At 39.0% G+C, this 17,643-nt stretch overlaps 1 protein-coding gene across 1 annotated transcript in view; it reads right to left on the bottom strand.

Annotated features, from left to right (window-relative positions):
- znf385d (zinc finger protein 385D) overlaps positions 1–17,643 on the bottom strand; it is a 93,411-nt gene that overhangs the window by 62,020 nt on the left and 13,748 nt on the right. Inside the window, exon 2 of the mRNA XM_088013936.1 lies at positions 11,982–12,124. Coding sequence (XP_087870062.1) covers positions 11,982–12,124 — 143 coding nt within the window. The remainder of the gene's footprint in view (positions 1–11,981; positions 12,125–17,643) is intronic.

Below are 17,643 nucleotides of genomic sequence, written 5' to 3'. Positions count from 1 at the left end.
CGATCGATCGATCGATCGATCGATCGATCGATCGATAGATAGATAGATAGATGATAGATAGATAGATAGATAGATATAAATATATATATATTTTATATTCCTGAAATCATCAGAAATTATTTAAATTTTTTCTTTACAGGATACAAAAACACAAAAATATCCAATAACCAGCTTACATAGATTTGCACATATTTAAACTTAAACATCATTATTTCACCTTTTGACTGATTTTTATCACTATAGTTGCCACTATGAATGCATTTTTCACTCACTAACTTCCACTTTCCTTCGTTTCTCTCACGTTTTTCCAGAAAACAGCCATCTTAAACGATCCCCCACGACTCAGTCCTCACGTCTTCTTTTCATTTCAGCAGATATTTTAAACCTTTATCACCGCCTCATGAGCGTTTACTGCAGGTGGGTCTTGCCGCAGAACATGACAGGTGTTTGTTTTGCAGTATTGTTTTTATGTCAAACATTTGTTTTGTAGTTTTCACCACCCTGACGTATGAATAATGCAGGAGATCGTTGCCACATGTAGAGCCCAAACGGTGTCCAACAGAAGTTCCTGCAGCGCTTTCGGTGTTACTGTCAGACTTTTTTAATAGAAATGTTTGCAGTACTATTGTTTTAAAATATATATGCAAATATAAATGGGATTTCTTTGTTGCCTCTCTGCAGACTGCAGCTCTGGCTAAGGCTAACATGAAATCACTGGATCTCTTTCTTCCTTAAGCGTCATTTTACTTTTTACTTTAGTCAAGGAATCCTCCTTTGTTTTACTACGACTAATGCGGCAGGCTTTAACTCTTTTCTTTACCAGGCACAAATGTTTACCCAGCTCCCTTTTATGTTAGGAACTTCCTCCTCAGTCGTGCATGTCACCATAGGGGTTTAATTTAGGAGGATTTGAAAAAAAACCCACATCTGTTACTTTACTGCCTGACCTCATGCAGGCCTCACAGCATTTTTATATGCATTTTACATCTTGAAATAATGAAAATATTAGAAACATGCAGATGAATTCTGAGTGAAACGTAGTAAAAAGTCTGATTTAATGGTTTTTCAGTTTGTTGTCCCGGTTTTTAAGACCTGACTGTAAAGTACGGCGTATTGTTTTTAGGTTAATTCAATTTAATCGAGAGTCTAATGGTCTCCTTAGGATAAGAGGGAGTCTACAAACCACACTAATGTGGAGTAAAGTGCCTCAGCCCCGAGGATCTTTGCCTCAGCCAGGCTGCATCAGCAGTATGATGATCATCGGCTCAACATTTCTCTCATGCGTCCTCTGAAAACTTCTGCCAGCGTTTTGTAGCCGTCTGCAGTTTGTTCAGGTGACTTTTCCCCACAGATTTGTCAAACAAGAGGTGACAACTTCAATTAACCTCAAATATCAAACACATCATAAAGGCTCAAACTGTTCAACATTGAAATCCTGATTTTTACTTTTATTTATTTTTATTCCCCCTCTCCAACCTAAGCCAACATCTAAAACACGTCCTGCTGTTTTTAACTGCAACGTTCTGTCTTGAATTCCCAAATTGAGTAGTAATTCCTCTTTTAAGATGAGCACATAGGCAGTTAAACTTGAAATATTTTGTTGTCGCCTCAAAGAACCCGGAGCACATGGCAGCAGCGTCAAATCAGAAACAGATTGTGGGCGTCTAATGTTTCTCTCTCGCATCTTAACCACAAGAAAAAGAAAAAAAAAAATCACAGAAACAGTCAGACCTCTGTAAACGATCGGTCTATATCAGTGGATATTTCACAGAATTGAAACACTAATATGAGCGCTGGGATTCGTAGCGTTGCATCTTATTGTTCCAGTTCAGAGGGTTAAAAAGCCCCGCAGCCTAAAGTGAATTATCAGGGGCCGCTGCACAGTCATGTTGGACAGAAAAGCGGTCCGGTCCAGCAGGTGTGACCCACAGGAAGGTAATCGGCTGGCGCTGCGGTGGTCTCCAGCTTTGATCGTCCCCCTTCGCTCTGTCAGCTCACATGCTTCCTTCAGGAACACAATTTACAGTCTATTACTGAAGATGTTTATGGCACACGGGTAAATCTGGAAACCAGACCCGAGCAACTGCAATTATTTATCGTTTGAAAGTCAGCAGAAAAAAGTACGAGCAGTATTGACCTTTGGTAACTATGTCACGTAATTATTCACGGCGCCATGACGGACGTCTGAAGTGAGGGACGGGGCATTGAACAGAGCAACTGAAATTGTTTTCCAAAGTTGTTTCTGCCAGTTTATTCACGGCTTCTACTTGTTGGAGTCGAGCTAATTTGTCTGTGAAGGTAACACACCTGGTTGGGGCCCAGAGATGGCGGGATTTATAAAAGCTGAAAACAGCTAGCTTAGAAACCGACCCATACTTCCTCCCTCCTGAATTACAGACTGTCTGAATTCACAACACATGATTTACATCACAGTCATAAACATGTTTCTCTTTACAACGGAGCAGCATTAAACGTACAAAAGACGAGATGCTAACCAGCTTTTTCCATACCTGCTAGCCAGGCTACATGACGGTGCAGCATTGTCTCCATGGTTACTAATGATTAGACGCGTACCTTCTCCAAAATGCTATGTTTGACATCTTTCTAAAAATATTTACTTATAGCGTTAATCTTTTTACCTTGTAAAAAGGATAAAGTTGTCTTATGACTTTATTCTTATAATAACGGTGACCATTCCAAAAGCAGGAAGCGGACTACAGCGCAAGGCATTCTGGGTAAATACAACCAAAACAAATGCTAATGCTAGAAGGAGAAACGGCTCACAGTCTTCAGTTTTCACTCCACAACTTTGTTTGTTTTATTTTAAAGAAGTTATGAATCACCTTAAACTGCTGCCAGTTACTCAGCAGGCTGTTGCTAGGTAACCAAAGAATGATTGAGTTGCTAGGTAACCAGAGAGTGAGTTAGTAGATTCCACCAACTTTGCTTATTGCTTATTGTCCAGCCAAGACAAAATTTAGTTTCAAGCAGCTTTTAAGAAGCAGAAAGAAGCTTGTTTTAAGTAAATAATTCCTCCAAATTGATTTTAATAAAGAAATAGCATCTGGAAGAATATAAAACTTATAAAAAGGTATTTTTCCCATGTTGTAAGTGAAATAATCTGCCAGCAGAACTCATACTTCATCATCAGTGTTAAGGAATTGTTGACTTAAAACAAACTCCAATTATCTTGCTGAAATGTTCCTTGTAAGTTTTGTCGTATTTCAGGTGTGTTAAGATGTCTGTACTAAACAGTAGATCAAAAAACTCACTCTTCTGTCTCTTTCTTGTTGCCGACTCCTGAATCCTACAGTAGAAATGAAGCGCATTCATCATCAGCAGACACCAGAAATCAAACCACTGGAGGTCACCGGATGAATCCTAGGTTTCAGAGTCACGTTGAAGGCTCAATTTGCCTTCCTGCATCACTAAACTAATCTAAGTACAGTGACTCAGAGGTGAATGGGCTGCAGCTGTCAGACAACCAACAATGTTTATACTCAAAAAACACATTAAAGCTTTTCTCAAACGGACAAAGGAGCCATTTGACTTGCCGTGTTATGTGCTTTGTCAAGGAGCACATTTCCATTAAAGCCAGTGACAGTAACACTGACTGGGCTGCGAAGGAGTCGGGAGTGCAGGGGAGAGGCCGGCATGTCACAGGACTACAAAGCAATTTCCCACCGTGCAGATCTGAGCAGAGAATCGATGCATCACATTCCTGATTACTCTGCGGGGGGAAATGGAGTTTGTATTGTTTCTCTGAGACAAATGTAGGTTCCATGTGGGATTGATCTTATTTTCAGGACCAAAGAAAGACAACTCAAAACACACACACACACGCACACACACATCGCATCCATCTGTCCGTCCGTCCGTCTAACACCCGGCTCTTTTAAGCTGAAACCACTTTTCCTCCTTTCACTTTTCTCTTTCATTACACTCTCAAACTCTCCTGTTCCCGGTCCTCTTCCCCCCAGTTTCCTCTCATTCTCCTCTTCGCTGTGCTTCAATTCTTTCAAGGTGGCAATTTCAATAAGTGTTCTGTGACTGAATCAATTGAAAGTTGCAGAGCAATTCAAAAAGTTCTTCAAAGCCCACTCTCTTTTTTCCCCTTTTCTGCAAAACCGGCCACTGTAAGTATGCCAGACACAAAACCTTACCAAGTATTTTTAATCTCGTTTCAAATATCTTAGAACACTTGAAAAAAGACAAAACTAACTCAAAGGTGGCTAGTTTTACGTGAATATTTCCTTAATATTGATGAAAAATACCACTTCCATTGGCAGATAATTTCACTTATAACAAGACATGTTTTCCTGTGTCATAAGTGAAATAATCTGCCAGTGAAACTAGTATTTGTCATCAATATTAAGGAGTTATTTACTTAAAACAAGCTCCTATAGGTTGGTGAAATGTTATAAGTTAGTACACTTGGAATAAGGCAAAACTAACTTGCAAATAACTTTTCAGCAAGATACAAGAGCTTTTTAAGTCACCAAGTCTTTAATTCTAATAAAAAGTACCAGTTCCATTAGCATTTTATTTCACTTGTAACAAGTGAAATAAAAGCCAGATCAAGAACTTTTTCATCAATATTAAGCAATTATTAACTTTAAACAAGCTCCTATATCTTGCTGAAAATTTATTTGCAAGCTAGTTTTGTCTATTTGACGCGTAAACTAGACCAAAAATGGTCAGATTCTGTGTTTATCGTGATGCATATTACATTTTAAGTTAAGAAAAAAAAAGAAATAGAGATTCCAGCTGCATTAGATATGTTTTGATCAACTGTCTAGATTTAGATGTCCCTTAAGATTCAGACGCCCTGAAATGAATATTCTGCTCTGTCGCTTGTTAAGATCCAGACTCTTGATTGGCGTCACTGCAGGGCCAGAAACTTGGGATGAATTTGAAGGGAATATGCTTTGATAAAACTGCAAGACATGGAAACGTGAGCCCAGAATCTGTCAGATAGATGAGAACAAAACGATCTGGGTCCATAAATGAGCAAACACAGCGCAAAAAATAAACAGAGAAAATGGTAATGTCATGGGCAATCTAATCTAAAGTAGGTGCTTTCAGGAAGATTTTGGATGAGGATATCAGTGGATATTTTTAGTTTCTACTCCTCTGAAAAAGAATTACATGTCACTTCTTTATCAGGACTCCAATATGTCAGAGAAAACCCTGCAGACAAGTTTTAATATGCAGATGCTATATTTAAAACAAAACACACATAAGTGAGACTAAAAAGGCCACTTTTTTATTGGTTCACCCAAGAAAATACCAAAACCTGAACAACGCTGCACACAGTTTCCGTCATGATGGCATCATGCTACCTGACCTGTAGCTGTCCTCTGAGGCTTTAAACATTACTGCATGTGATAAGAATGAAAACTGTTTAGGAATAACCTCCAGCTGCACTAATCTGCCTCATCTGCGGCTTCCTGAACCGTTTCAATTCATTTTTCCCTCTGCAGAACAGAAAACACTCCCCACTGGAACACCAGGGTCCTTCCTTAGACTCGACCACGGAGTTTATTCGACAAACAATTCGTTCCCGATCACATTTCCAGTTCAAAATCAATTACTTTCTCCGCTCTCTTTGTTGTTATGACCAGTTTCAATTAATTCTGGAGCTGATGCAATACAGTGCAACTAAAAGTTGAGTATAATGCGTAAAATATGTTTGTAGATTTGATGATTCATTATTAACATGTCATTGGTGAAAGGCAGAATGGCATCACTGTTCCTTGGTCAGTTTAGTTAATTTCAAATAAAAGCTACAATCTGACCACTGCTTTCATTTGATCCGAGTTTATAGGTTTCTGTTTTTATTAACCAAAAGTGAACCATTTAGGACAGGGGTCCCCAAACTACGGCCCGCGGGCCAGATCCGGCCCGCCACGTCATTTGGTCCGGCCCCCTGAACAATGCCGGATCCCGCCCGCCTGCTCATACCAGAGAGCATTCAGTGTTTTTTTTTCATATATTGTATTTTCCGGTTTATATGTGGATTTTTCTTCAACCACCAGGGGGCTTGAGCAGATGTGAAACTAACTTTCCCTCAATGGAATATATACTAGTCAGTCCCAGTCACAGTTTCACTCACGGATTTTTTCCATTTGCATTCTGGGTAAAAATTTATCTAAAAGCACGAATGTGTCCCCCCCCCTCCACCCGTTGACAAGAATTTTCTAAGGTTTCTTTCTCCAAAAACGAAGCACGGCCCCCGATCAGAGAAAGGAACAGCTATGTGGCCCTCGCAGGAAAAAGTTTGGGGACTCCTGATTTAGGATGAAAATGTAGCATAAGGGGCGTCTGCAGGACATTATTGGACAAAACTGTCACTGGACCCGACCTGCAAGAGCAGAACCACATCTCCAACGCGCATCATGTCGCACAAATCCAGCACAAACCTAAACCACACAAATACACACCTGTACTGCGCATGGACTGCTAAAACAGCAGGCCTATTTTAATTTATTTATTTACTTTACAAATTACACTAAACTATAAAGACGTGAAAGCAAAGCCTACCTGTGTGATCTCTTTTGGAGAATGCTTCAACTAGATTTAACTGTTTAACCCCAGTTTTAGCGCGGCGCTCAGGAGGAGTGCAGCAGATGTCACGGTCAGTCAACCGGGTGATCCATCAGCTCTTCAGTTCGCGAAACCAAGAAAAAAAACCTCATAAACCGACGACCCCGCCAGAAGCGCACACACGGTAAAAGGCTCAGGCGGGATCCAAACGGCCGGTCTTAGAACTACAGGAGGGATCAAACTCCGCTCTGTCATTCAAACTCCGCTCTTTCATTCAAACTCCGCTCTTTTTAGCTCACAGAAAAAACACCAAGCAAGAAAATAAAGAAAAGTAAACTGACCAATAAGATTTAGGCTTTGGCGTCCCCATCCCAGAGACTCATCCCAGAGACTCATACAGATACGTACAAAATGTTTTGACACAAAAGATACATTTCTATCCACAATTTCATTAATAGTAAAGAGAAGCGGATGACAAAAAATAACTATTTTTTTTTCTTTTTCTACTGAAATGACATACAGCCATACAGCTGCAGGATTTAACTGCCAATCATCCCAACCAAAAGGTAAAGTTTTCTTATGAAAGAAGGAAAATCAAGCATAAACACTTTATTACGCCAGTAGCAATAACTCAATAATCGCATGAAGACTTAGAGAAAATTCAATAATTTCTTTTTACATTATTTATCGTTTTTCTCCTTCTACCAAAAACTGGATGACTAGAGTCTTCTAGGTGCTTTTGGTCTCAACTATCCTTTTTTTGTTTACAGAGGCTTCATAATTCATTTTATATGTTATTTTGTTTAATTATTTTGGATATTTGAAACATCTTCCAGTTCCAGTGTTAAACGTTTGCTATAATTTAAAGTTTATTGATATTTGAGAATATGTTCTTGCCATTATTACCACTAACTTAGATGAAAATGGTCTCAAAACGTAACTTCTGGGACAATTTATCGTCCAGATCAATTTGTTACCATGGCAGGCCCTCACTTTACTGAATTATGTAACTCAGCTAAACTTGAACCTCTTCTTTTTATACCGGTTGCTTTATTTTTAACTACTAACCCTCTTTTCTGGATAAAATGTGTTATTTTTTAAAGACACTCATAAAACAATCTTATATCCAGGGCCACAAGTGCCATAATTGCATGAACAAATAGGTAACTATTTAAATATGTGAATATACAGACACTGAGAGCGTCTGTAATCAGAACTGTGACTATAATAATAATAATAATAATGGAGGAAGTTGGGTTGCGGTCTGAGAGAGGAATTCAAATGATTGATTTTTGAATTCCTATTTAAATATGTGCTCATTTAAATACAAAACTGGAATGCAGGCAGTAGAGTTTGCAGAAAAAACCAAACCAGCTGCTCTCGCCTCGCCTTTGTGCTTGTTCTTCTCAAACCGAAAACTCCTCGTAAAGAAGCTTTCCACCTCATTGCTCTCTTTACACATGCACTTACATGCTTCAAGTCTTCTTCTGTGGCTTGCAGTCATATTTTCTGCAGTATTTTATTGTGTTGCGGTGCCCCACCGGGGCAAAGGGAAAAGAGAGAGAGCGAGAACAAACATCCATTCTCCGCCTCTGGCCATGGACTCCCTGATTTTTGTCTGTCACTCATCCCAGAACAAGACTGTGCAGCGCTTCGACAAGAGACTTTGGTATTATTGTCATTTCATGCAGGTGCGGACACGCTTGCACCATTTCCTCTGTTTTTTCCCTCTTTTCTCTTCCCAACACATGAGAAATAAATTTAATAGCATGTATCTTGCCATGATTAAGTGTATTCTCACTCCTGTGGTGCGATAATGGAAGAACTGTCATCATCAGGATAGTATCATGTGTTTTTTCTTTTATTTTTCAAAAAGAAACAGGGGAACATAAATGTTTATTGAGCCCCGGAGGCACGTAAGCAAATGTGACCTCATCTGAGCCGATGTAAAGCGTCTGCTTTCAGAGGGGAGTGCAGATGGAAAGATCTGTAAATCACAGAATCCGCTCCGCTCGGTCAAACAGCTGCGCGGTTTCTGTGCACGATTACAGCACAATCACAAATCTCCAGCATCTAATGCGCTGCTTGGGCCTCACAAACGCACAATGATTTGCTTCATGTGTTTTACTGTTTTCAATCCGCAGCTTTTAAGTACGACGGCGCATTTGGGCCATGCGAGATGGAAGTGAAAAAGTAAGTAAGGAGTACATTTCTGCCAAAAATCTCCAATTTGCAGCAAAATAAAAACTCAGAAATTTTCTGGAAAAAAAACAAACTTGGAAATATCTGTTTAAAAGTTACAAATTGGCTACAAAAAAGCAAGAAAGAAATGTTCTTGTTTTTTCTAGAAAAAAAATCTCAGTTTGATCTTTTTCTAGAAAATGTTTGACTTTTCAATCATAAATTTTATTCGTTTGTAGAAAAAACAAGATTTGTACATTTTTCTTGTTCTTTTCAAGACAATTTCTGAGATTAATCTAAAAATTATCAAGTTTTTCTAGAAGATTTCTGAGATTGATCTAAAACTTTGAGTTTTTTTTCTAGCAAATATTTGACTTTTCAATCCAAAAATTTTCTTCTTTTTTATAGAAAAAAACAAGACTTAGAAATGTTTGAAATTTTCCTGTTTTTTCTAGAAAACTTCTAATTTCCAAGTTTTTTCTTGAAAATTTCTGATAAATTTTCACTTTTCAAAATTTCTCAGTTTTTCTCTAGAAGATTTCTGAGAATTTTTGACAGAAATGTACTGCTCTCTTTTTTTTCTTTTTTATATATACAATTCTAATTCAAAAATACTTTATTTATCCCAAAGGTAAATTAAGTATTTTTGGTAGGTGTCCATAACTAAGTGTCATGACAGTTTCTATGGAGTTGCCATGACAACAGTTAGCAAGCCACATTCTCATATTGGTCGATCCCGACAGCAGCGATTTTGTTGAAACATAATTTGGTCCAGAGTGTCAACATACTTTCTTGTTGTTGGTTTCGAATCCACGATTCATTTATGGCTTGCACTGCGCTTGCCTACCAAGATGGCGGCTCAGTGGCGCGCCTCACTTCTGATTCAGACTTGTGGGAATAATGTATGGTGAAAACTCCGTCCAACTAGCCACAGTATCCAAAACGAGAAGAAATTGTTGTCCAAGAAAGCCATTTTCCCCTCCAGAAAGGCAGGAATGAAAGTTTGAAATGGAAAAAAATCTCAATAACACTATATATCATCTTTTTCCTCCACCTTGATGGTTCCTATATGACCTGATTCAGTTTTTTCAGCTTTTGATTTTTTTTTTCCACAGCTTGTTATCCCCATGTCTGTGCGACACATCAGTCCCCGGTTTAAGACTCATGTCAGAGGCGCAGAGAATGAGCTGCATTCGGAAATCTGGAACTGTGAGGAAAGTTTAGAAAGCCAAAGACAAAAAAAAAAACCTAAAGAAAAGTAGGATAAAACAGTAACTGTGAAAGATAAAGAGTGGATTGTTCAAATGCGCATGAAACCCAGAGGTGATTTCTTTGTGTTAATCCTGCACCATTTGGAGGGTTTGCAGTGTTTTACTCATTATCTGGAGAGAAGTCTGTTAAATACAGATTAGGCAGCGGAGGGATCCTGAACTTTCCCATGAAACAGAAACAATCCGTCTTCTCCTGGGTTATCGTGCTTCTTCTCTGTGACGTCCCCACTCCCACTCTTTCATGTCTGTATTCCTTCCCACTTCCAACCAGCTGTGCTCCATATTTCACCCTCGCTTTCCAACAGATTTTAAATTAATCCCTTAAATTTAAGCAGAAACCTTTAGCCTTTTATCTCTGTTTTTTTCTCTTCCTTGAGGAGCCATCTTTCTTTTGATAACCTTGCTGATTTAAGCTGTCGCATATTTCCTCCTGATAACGTTTGACTTTCAAAACGAGACAGAAATGGATCCAAACATTCTGACTGGTCATGAATTCAGCGAGGTTCAGCCTCATGTTACGTCTGTGTTTAAGGACGTTTCCATAGTTAGAATATCAACAACAACAAAAAAAAACTAATGAAAGATTATCAACAGCAGATGCATAGAAGAAGGAGAAATCTTGGTATGATTTGGCGCCACATAATAAACCAAATTTGAAATAAAAGAAGACTGATTAAATTCAACATTTCACATCAGAGCAGAATTTAGAGCATTAAAGTTCAAAACCTACTAGACTGCCTTCATCCGATCAGACCTTAAAGGAGACCTACTGTGCAAAATTCACATGTTGCACATTTTTATAATTCCATATGAGACTCTACTGCTTTCAAAAACAGTCCTTAAAAATAAACACGCAGCTCTTTTGTGGCAACAAGTTAACATTTTTGGTGTCTGGAAAATAAGTTGTTTAAAAAACCTCCTGCTTGTTGAGTCACACTGCACTGTTACCTAGCAGCCCCAGCCAAGCCCAGACCGTTACCTAGCAACCTCAGCCAAGCCCAGACCGTTACCTACCAACCCCAGCCAAGCCCAGACCGTTACCTAGCAACCTCAGCCAAGCCCAGACTGTTACCTAGCAATCCCACACCGTTACCTAGCAACCTCAGCCAAGCCCAGACCGTTACCTAGCAACCTCACACCGTTACCTAGCAACCCCAGCCAAGCCCAGACCGTTACCTAGCAAGCCCACACCTTTACCTACCAACCCCAGCCAAGCCCAGACCGTTACCTAGCAACCTCAGCCAAGCCCAGACCGTTACCTAGCAACCTCAGCCAAGCCCAGACCGTTACCTACCAACCCCACACCTTTACCTACCAACCCCAGCCAAGCCCAGACCGTTACCTAGCAACCCCACACCGTTACCTAGCAACCTCAGCCAAGCCCAGACCGTTACCTAGCAACCCCAGACCGTTACCTAGCAACCCCAGCCAAGCCCAGACCGTTATCTAGCAACTTATCATTCAAATAAGTATCTTACAGATCCTGTATTAATCATACATGATCTGTATAAAATATATGTAGGTTTTGCATTTTAGATAAAAACAACTTTGTTTATAAATATATTTTACTCAAAACTCCCCAAGTGCTGGTTTTAGCTTCACCCAGTTCAAATTTACTAAAGGAACGCTAAGTTATAAAATGTTTATTTTCTTCTTATTATTGAGTTATTTACTCTCATTTTCTAATATATGTCTCATAATATATAAAAAGGATTATATGGTTAAATGAAAATCTGTAGAATATGGCAAATTTTTTATTCAATTAATCAATTAATCATCAGAATAAATGATAGATAAATTTATAGCTAAAATAGTTGCAAATTAAAAAAATCTGATAAAAATACAGACGCAGAAACAAAGATGTCAGCTCTGTACTGACATGATGATAAATCTATAAGGTTTGAGCGATATTTAACCAGCGGATGACATGACGTATTTTCAAGGTCAGGAGCAGAAAGTGGAAACCTGCCATCTCTCACTCACCGTGTTGAATCCTGGGAAAAGGCGAGCGGCCGAGGCGGTGTCCAGCGGGATGGGGAGGAACGGCTTCATGCCCAGCGAGGTTTGGACGGTCGGCAGGGTGGGACGCACCAGCGCAGGCATGAGGCCATTTTGACATGTGTTACCTGCAGGAGGACGGAGCAAAAGGCAACATGTTGAGCGACTGAGCCAAAATCTACTTAGCTTCCCATGAAAGCCTCTTCCTATTAGATCCGTGTCATCTGTGTCATCGATATCTCCGTCCCTTCGCATCACATTTGCTGCTTTTCCAGCTATTTAGCACCTGTGCTGCCGAAGCTGCCAAGTCAAGTCATCACTGGTTTAACTGGAGCCGAAGCAAGAAATCAGCACTTTTCCAGTAGGAAAGTAGGTCGCAGTTAGAAGAAAAAATGTTCTTAAAGGTTTTAAATAACCTTTAAAACACTTTTGATTTTATACAATTTTGAGAATTTGTCACACATTTTTGGAATATTTTGATCAGATTGAAGCAGAGTAACCAAAAATTGTACTCAAGTGAGAGTAGCACTACAATATATTTTTACTCAAGTAAAAGTAAAACCGTATTTCCTGAATAATTGATCAAAATCTGAGCTATTCAATAATTAGGAATTACATCAACAGACTGTAGAAAATCCAGAGATTTTACTCAAGTAAGAGTAGAAATACTTCATAATAAAATTACTCAAGTAGAAGTAATAAATACAGCTCAGTAAAAATACTCCTAAAAGTACATTTTATCCAAATAGTTACTCAAGTAAATGTAACTAGTTACCGCCAAACTCTGATTTGTGATATACTGTATATAAGAAAGAACTATAAACCATGAACTCTATGATGAGCACAGGACCAAACAAAAGGCAGCCAGACCACATGATACTGCCACCACCGTACTTTGGGATATGTTTTCAGCCTTATAATCTTCCCCCTTTTAACACCACTTGTAGCGTTTCTCAGTATTGCCTCCTGTGTCATTCAAAGTTGATTTTCCATTAATCCTTTTAGTTTAAAACCTTTAGATAGTGAGAACTGTACCCTCAGAGCCACATAAAGACAGTTACAAAGTCGGCCTTCTGTCACCTGAAGAACATTTCTAGGATTAAATCAATAATGTCTCAGCAAGATCTAGAGAAACTCAACCATGTATTCATCTTTAGTCGCATTGATTACTGCAGTTGTGTCTAAATAAATCAATACTCCAGCTGCAGCTGATCCAGAACGCTGCTGCTGGAGTTCTGACTAAAACCAGGACGATAGAGACCATCAACCCAGTTCTAAAGTCCCAACACCGGCTCCCTGTAGCTCAGAGAATAGACTATAAAATACTGCTGTTAGCTTATAAATCACTGAACGCCTCAGCACCCCAATACATTAAAGATCTACTGCTGTTGTCATAGCAACCTTCCGGACCTCTGAGGTCTTCTGGCTCTGGTTTTGCTCTGCATCCACAGAATCAGAACCACACTGTATTTTTGTCCACAAAACTTTACTAAGCGTTTTTTTAGTAGTTTTTAGTGCAAATTTCTTCGTACACTTAGAAGATATTTGTACACTTAAAATAAGACTTGGTAACGTTTTGTGTTTTTGCAGTGTAAACACGAAGAAGCATTCAGTTTTTGTTTTTGTTTTGCTTCTCAAATCAAAAACAAACTTCCAGAAAACTGCAAAACAGCTGAAACACAGAGTTCCTTTAAATCCAGACTAAAAATCCCACCTGCTTGTGATTAGCAGTGAGTGGAACTTTGATCAACATATTTCATATTTATTTCCTTTATGATGGTATTTGACTACACCTTACTGCTGGCTTCATAATCTGTTACTGTATCATGTCTTTATGGTGTTCGCCTTGTTGTGGAAATGTCCCATACAAATTGTCAGAAAGTCAAAGAAGCAGAACAATTCAACGAAAGACGGCCTCAAAATAAGAAAACTAAAGAGCATGGCTCATGCCTCTGCAGTGACGATCTCCTTCACGACCATCGCAGCTTGTAAACACGTTTAGCGGTCAGATCATTTGTCACTTTATGCTTTTGGATTTGCTCTCAGACATCCTGCAGTAAAAAAAACGTTTGGCTTAGTTGTGTTGGTTTGTCTTTTTTCAGAGACATTTGAGAGAGATGCACTGATTTAATGAAGACAAGTTTAAGGTGGAGGAGTTAGAGAAACCTTTTTAATTCAAAAAGCTTTGTTTACATTTCATTTCTAGCTGTACAACAGCCTGAAAAGGAAAACAAAGGCACAATTAAAACTTGTACTCCACAGAAAAAGGAAATTTGCTTCTTTTTTTTTTCTTTCACTGAAGTTAATTTTCTCACTTGTGAACATATTTTCTTTTAATTTACTTTCTCTTTTAGATTTTGTGCAGGTGTGGCTGCACAAACGAATCCTCTCCCTTGTAATGTATTCCCGTTTCATGCCAGCCACTAATTACAACACAACCAAGCAAAGTACAACTCTATAGAGAACGCCATCTCAAAATATGATTTATAGTCGACTTGGAGAAATTAATTTTTGGTGTCCTGCCAGCTGCGTTTATAAATTGGCGTAGAATCCTTTTAATTAATGATCCATAAATAATATTCAGTGTTTCTGGAAGCGCTTTATGTTTGGTTCTTGAGCTTTTCTGAAGAACACTTAAGGTTTAGAGGTCTGCAAATGTTGAGTCTGCAGATTGTGACCTTTGGGAACTTTGCACCAATTGACCCTAAAGTAGATTTAGTGAAGCGGGGAAACGTATTATGGCACTGCGCTGGAGGTCTAATGGTAGAAACATTTGAATTTAAAGGGAAAATAACATGTAAAAATCTACTTTTTTAAGCTTTATATCATGTTATATTGTTATTTCCTTATTAAAAACATTCCTGGAGTGTTGCTTTGATTCCTTCATATTACAGAAATCCTTTAGGTTGCAACATTTGTTACATTTTCAGCTGCTGTGGTTTGTTTCCACACTGCACTGAGTCAAACGAATCAAAATTAAAAACCTGTTCCCCTCCTCACCTGTGGTGGCGCTGCAGCAGAAGGAAACGGAAGGAAACGACTTGAAAATCTTCCTTCTTCACAAAATGTCATCAAACACGGAGTAGCGTCAGATGTTAGCAGGATTTCTCTTTCTGCCATTAGCCATTTCTCCATCTTGTTCTAGACCAGGGGTGGGCAATCCTGGTCCTGGAGGGCCGGCATCCTGCAACTCTTAGATGTCTCCCTGGCCCAACACACTTGAGTCCAACAGCTGAATCACCTCCTCACTGCAGTCAGGTTCTCCAGAGTCCTGCTAATGACCTCATTATTTGACTCAGGTGTGTTGAAGTAGAGCCGCATCTAAAAGTTGCAGGAGACCGGCCCTCCAGGCCTGGAGTTGCCCACCCCTGTTCTAGACTCTCACGTTTTTTAGGTTGTTAGAACATAAGAGTAGTGATACTTCATAATAAAATTACTCAAGTAAAAGTAATAAATACAGCTCAGTAAAAATACTCCTGAAAGTATTTTTTTTTCCAAATAGTTACTCAAGTAAATGTAACTAGTTACTGCCCAACTCTGATTTTGAGAGATGTGACATATATAAGAACTATAAACCATGAACTCTATGATGAGCACGGAACCAAGCAAAAGACAGTCAGACCACATGATACTGCCACCACCGTACTTCATAGTTGGGATGTGTTTTCAGGTTTGCAATCTTACCTTCTTTAACATTTCTCAGTATTGCCTCCTGTGTTTTTCAAAGTTGATTTTCCATTAATCCTATTGGTTTTAAACCTTTACATGGTGAGAACTGAACATCCAGAGCCACATAAAGACAGATACAAAGTCAGTCTTCTATCACCTGACGAACAACTAGTTCTATTTGAAGATTATTGGCAGAAATGTCTTGTAATGAGTGAATTTATCTGACAATGAAACTAGCAATTTTCATCAATATTAAGGTGTCACATCAGTCTTATACAGAACGCTTCAAACAAAGTGTTGCCAACATTTCCAAAGTAGTTTCTTTCAACAGAAAACATATTAAACTTTAGCAAAAACTGCAGGTGTGTGTATGTGTCTGGTTAATTATTGGTTAAAACATATTTGCTTTTCATTCAGCTGGTAGAAGTAAGAGTAGCGATATTTTAAAATAAATAAATGTAACCAGTTACGACCAATCTCTCACTAAACATCTACGCTATGTGGACAGAAGTTACATTTTGGGGTAATTTTATCTTTTTATAACTGATCTGAAGGTGAATTCAGGTTTTTTACTCTTTTGGCAACCTGCTCTTTTTCCTAAGAGCAGGTTGGGTTAGCAGGTGAAAAGTGCATTTATTGTTTTTTTTTCTCTGAAATCAGATGCTTGCTGAGGTGGAGCGGCCCCACAGCGAGTCTTATGAGATGATTCAACAGTAAGAGAGGCCCGGGCCACACATCTCTAGGAAAAACAAAAGTAAATACTCCAGTTTTATTGTCATGTGAGAGCGCCACGCCAGCAGAGAGCTTTCCTAACCACGAGCTGGAAACAGGACAGGGCTGATTTCAACACGTCAGGATTGAAAAGAAAATGGCAGAAAAAAAAAAGAAAGAAACTGCCCCTGCGTTCCAAAACATTAGGAGTTAAAGAAGCTATTTCACAAAGCTATAATGAGAACCAGAGGGGAGATTTTTTTCATTTTTATCGCTGCATAACAACAGCGAAAACCTGAGCCAGCAGGCTCAAAAGCGCTGGCATCAAACCAGTGTCATGAGACAAATAAAAACAATGTTTGCCACGTTTCAGTCCCCAGGCTGTGGTTAGGGGTAAATAAAAAGCAAAAGTCATAAAAACAAGCAGAGAATTGGGAGAAGCCACAAACTGCGGGGCATTTTTTTTTTTTTTTCTTTCCTGCTCCATCTTTTGCTTCTTCCTCCAGCCGCCGGAGCGCTGCCATCTGTTGGAAAAAGCGCACATGCGGTCTTTCATGTGGAGGCACGTTCTGGTACCAACTTTAACAAAGCATGTCCGTCTGCAGGGATCAACCGTCGCTCGACATGCCGGCCTGACGTCACCGCTCAGGATCGCCTCACCTTGCTAACAGCCAAATGAGCCGTCCGTCAGAGCGAGGCGCGTAGCCAAAAGCGGATCATCCAAACACAGCCGCGCTGGTGTGAGAAGTTCATCTGCAGCGATCTGACATGTGGATTTGTTTGAAGGGGTTGTGTTTAGTGTACGCACTGACAGATGGGATCTGACGGGCCATCATGGCTCAGGTTTGGGGATTTTTATTTTTTCCCCTCGACCTGCAACATCATCACATGAAGCTGATTTGTTCCACCGGAGAACCACAAGAAGTCAAAGTGAAGTTTAGGGTTTTTTTTCCCTCTGACACACTCAGGAGTGGAGCTGCACTGTAAAAAATTCTCTAATTTACGGTAAAATATCAGCAGTTGTGGTTGCCAGAATTTTATTGTATAAATACGGTATACATTATTGCATAAATATGGTAAAATCTGTATATATATATATATATATATATATATATATATATATATATATATATATATATATATATATATATATATAAAACGGTAAATATACTATATAAATATACCGCATTTATACCGTATATCAGTACACGGAATATTTACCATTTACGTGAACAGTAAATTTACTGTATATTTACCAGAAATATAC

Source organism: Poecilia mexicana, unplaced genomic scaffold (genome assembly GCF_051168715.1).
Source record: "Poecilia mexicana isolate PSO_F unplaced genomic scaffold, ASM5116871v1 scaffold_16, whole genome shotgun sequence".
Taxonomy (NCBI): Eukaryota; Metazoa; Chordata; class Actinopteri; order Cyprinodontiformes; family Poeciliidae; genus Poecilia; species Poecilia mexicana.
This window is presented reverse-complemented; position numbering and strand designations above follow the sequence as displayed.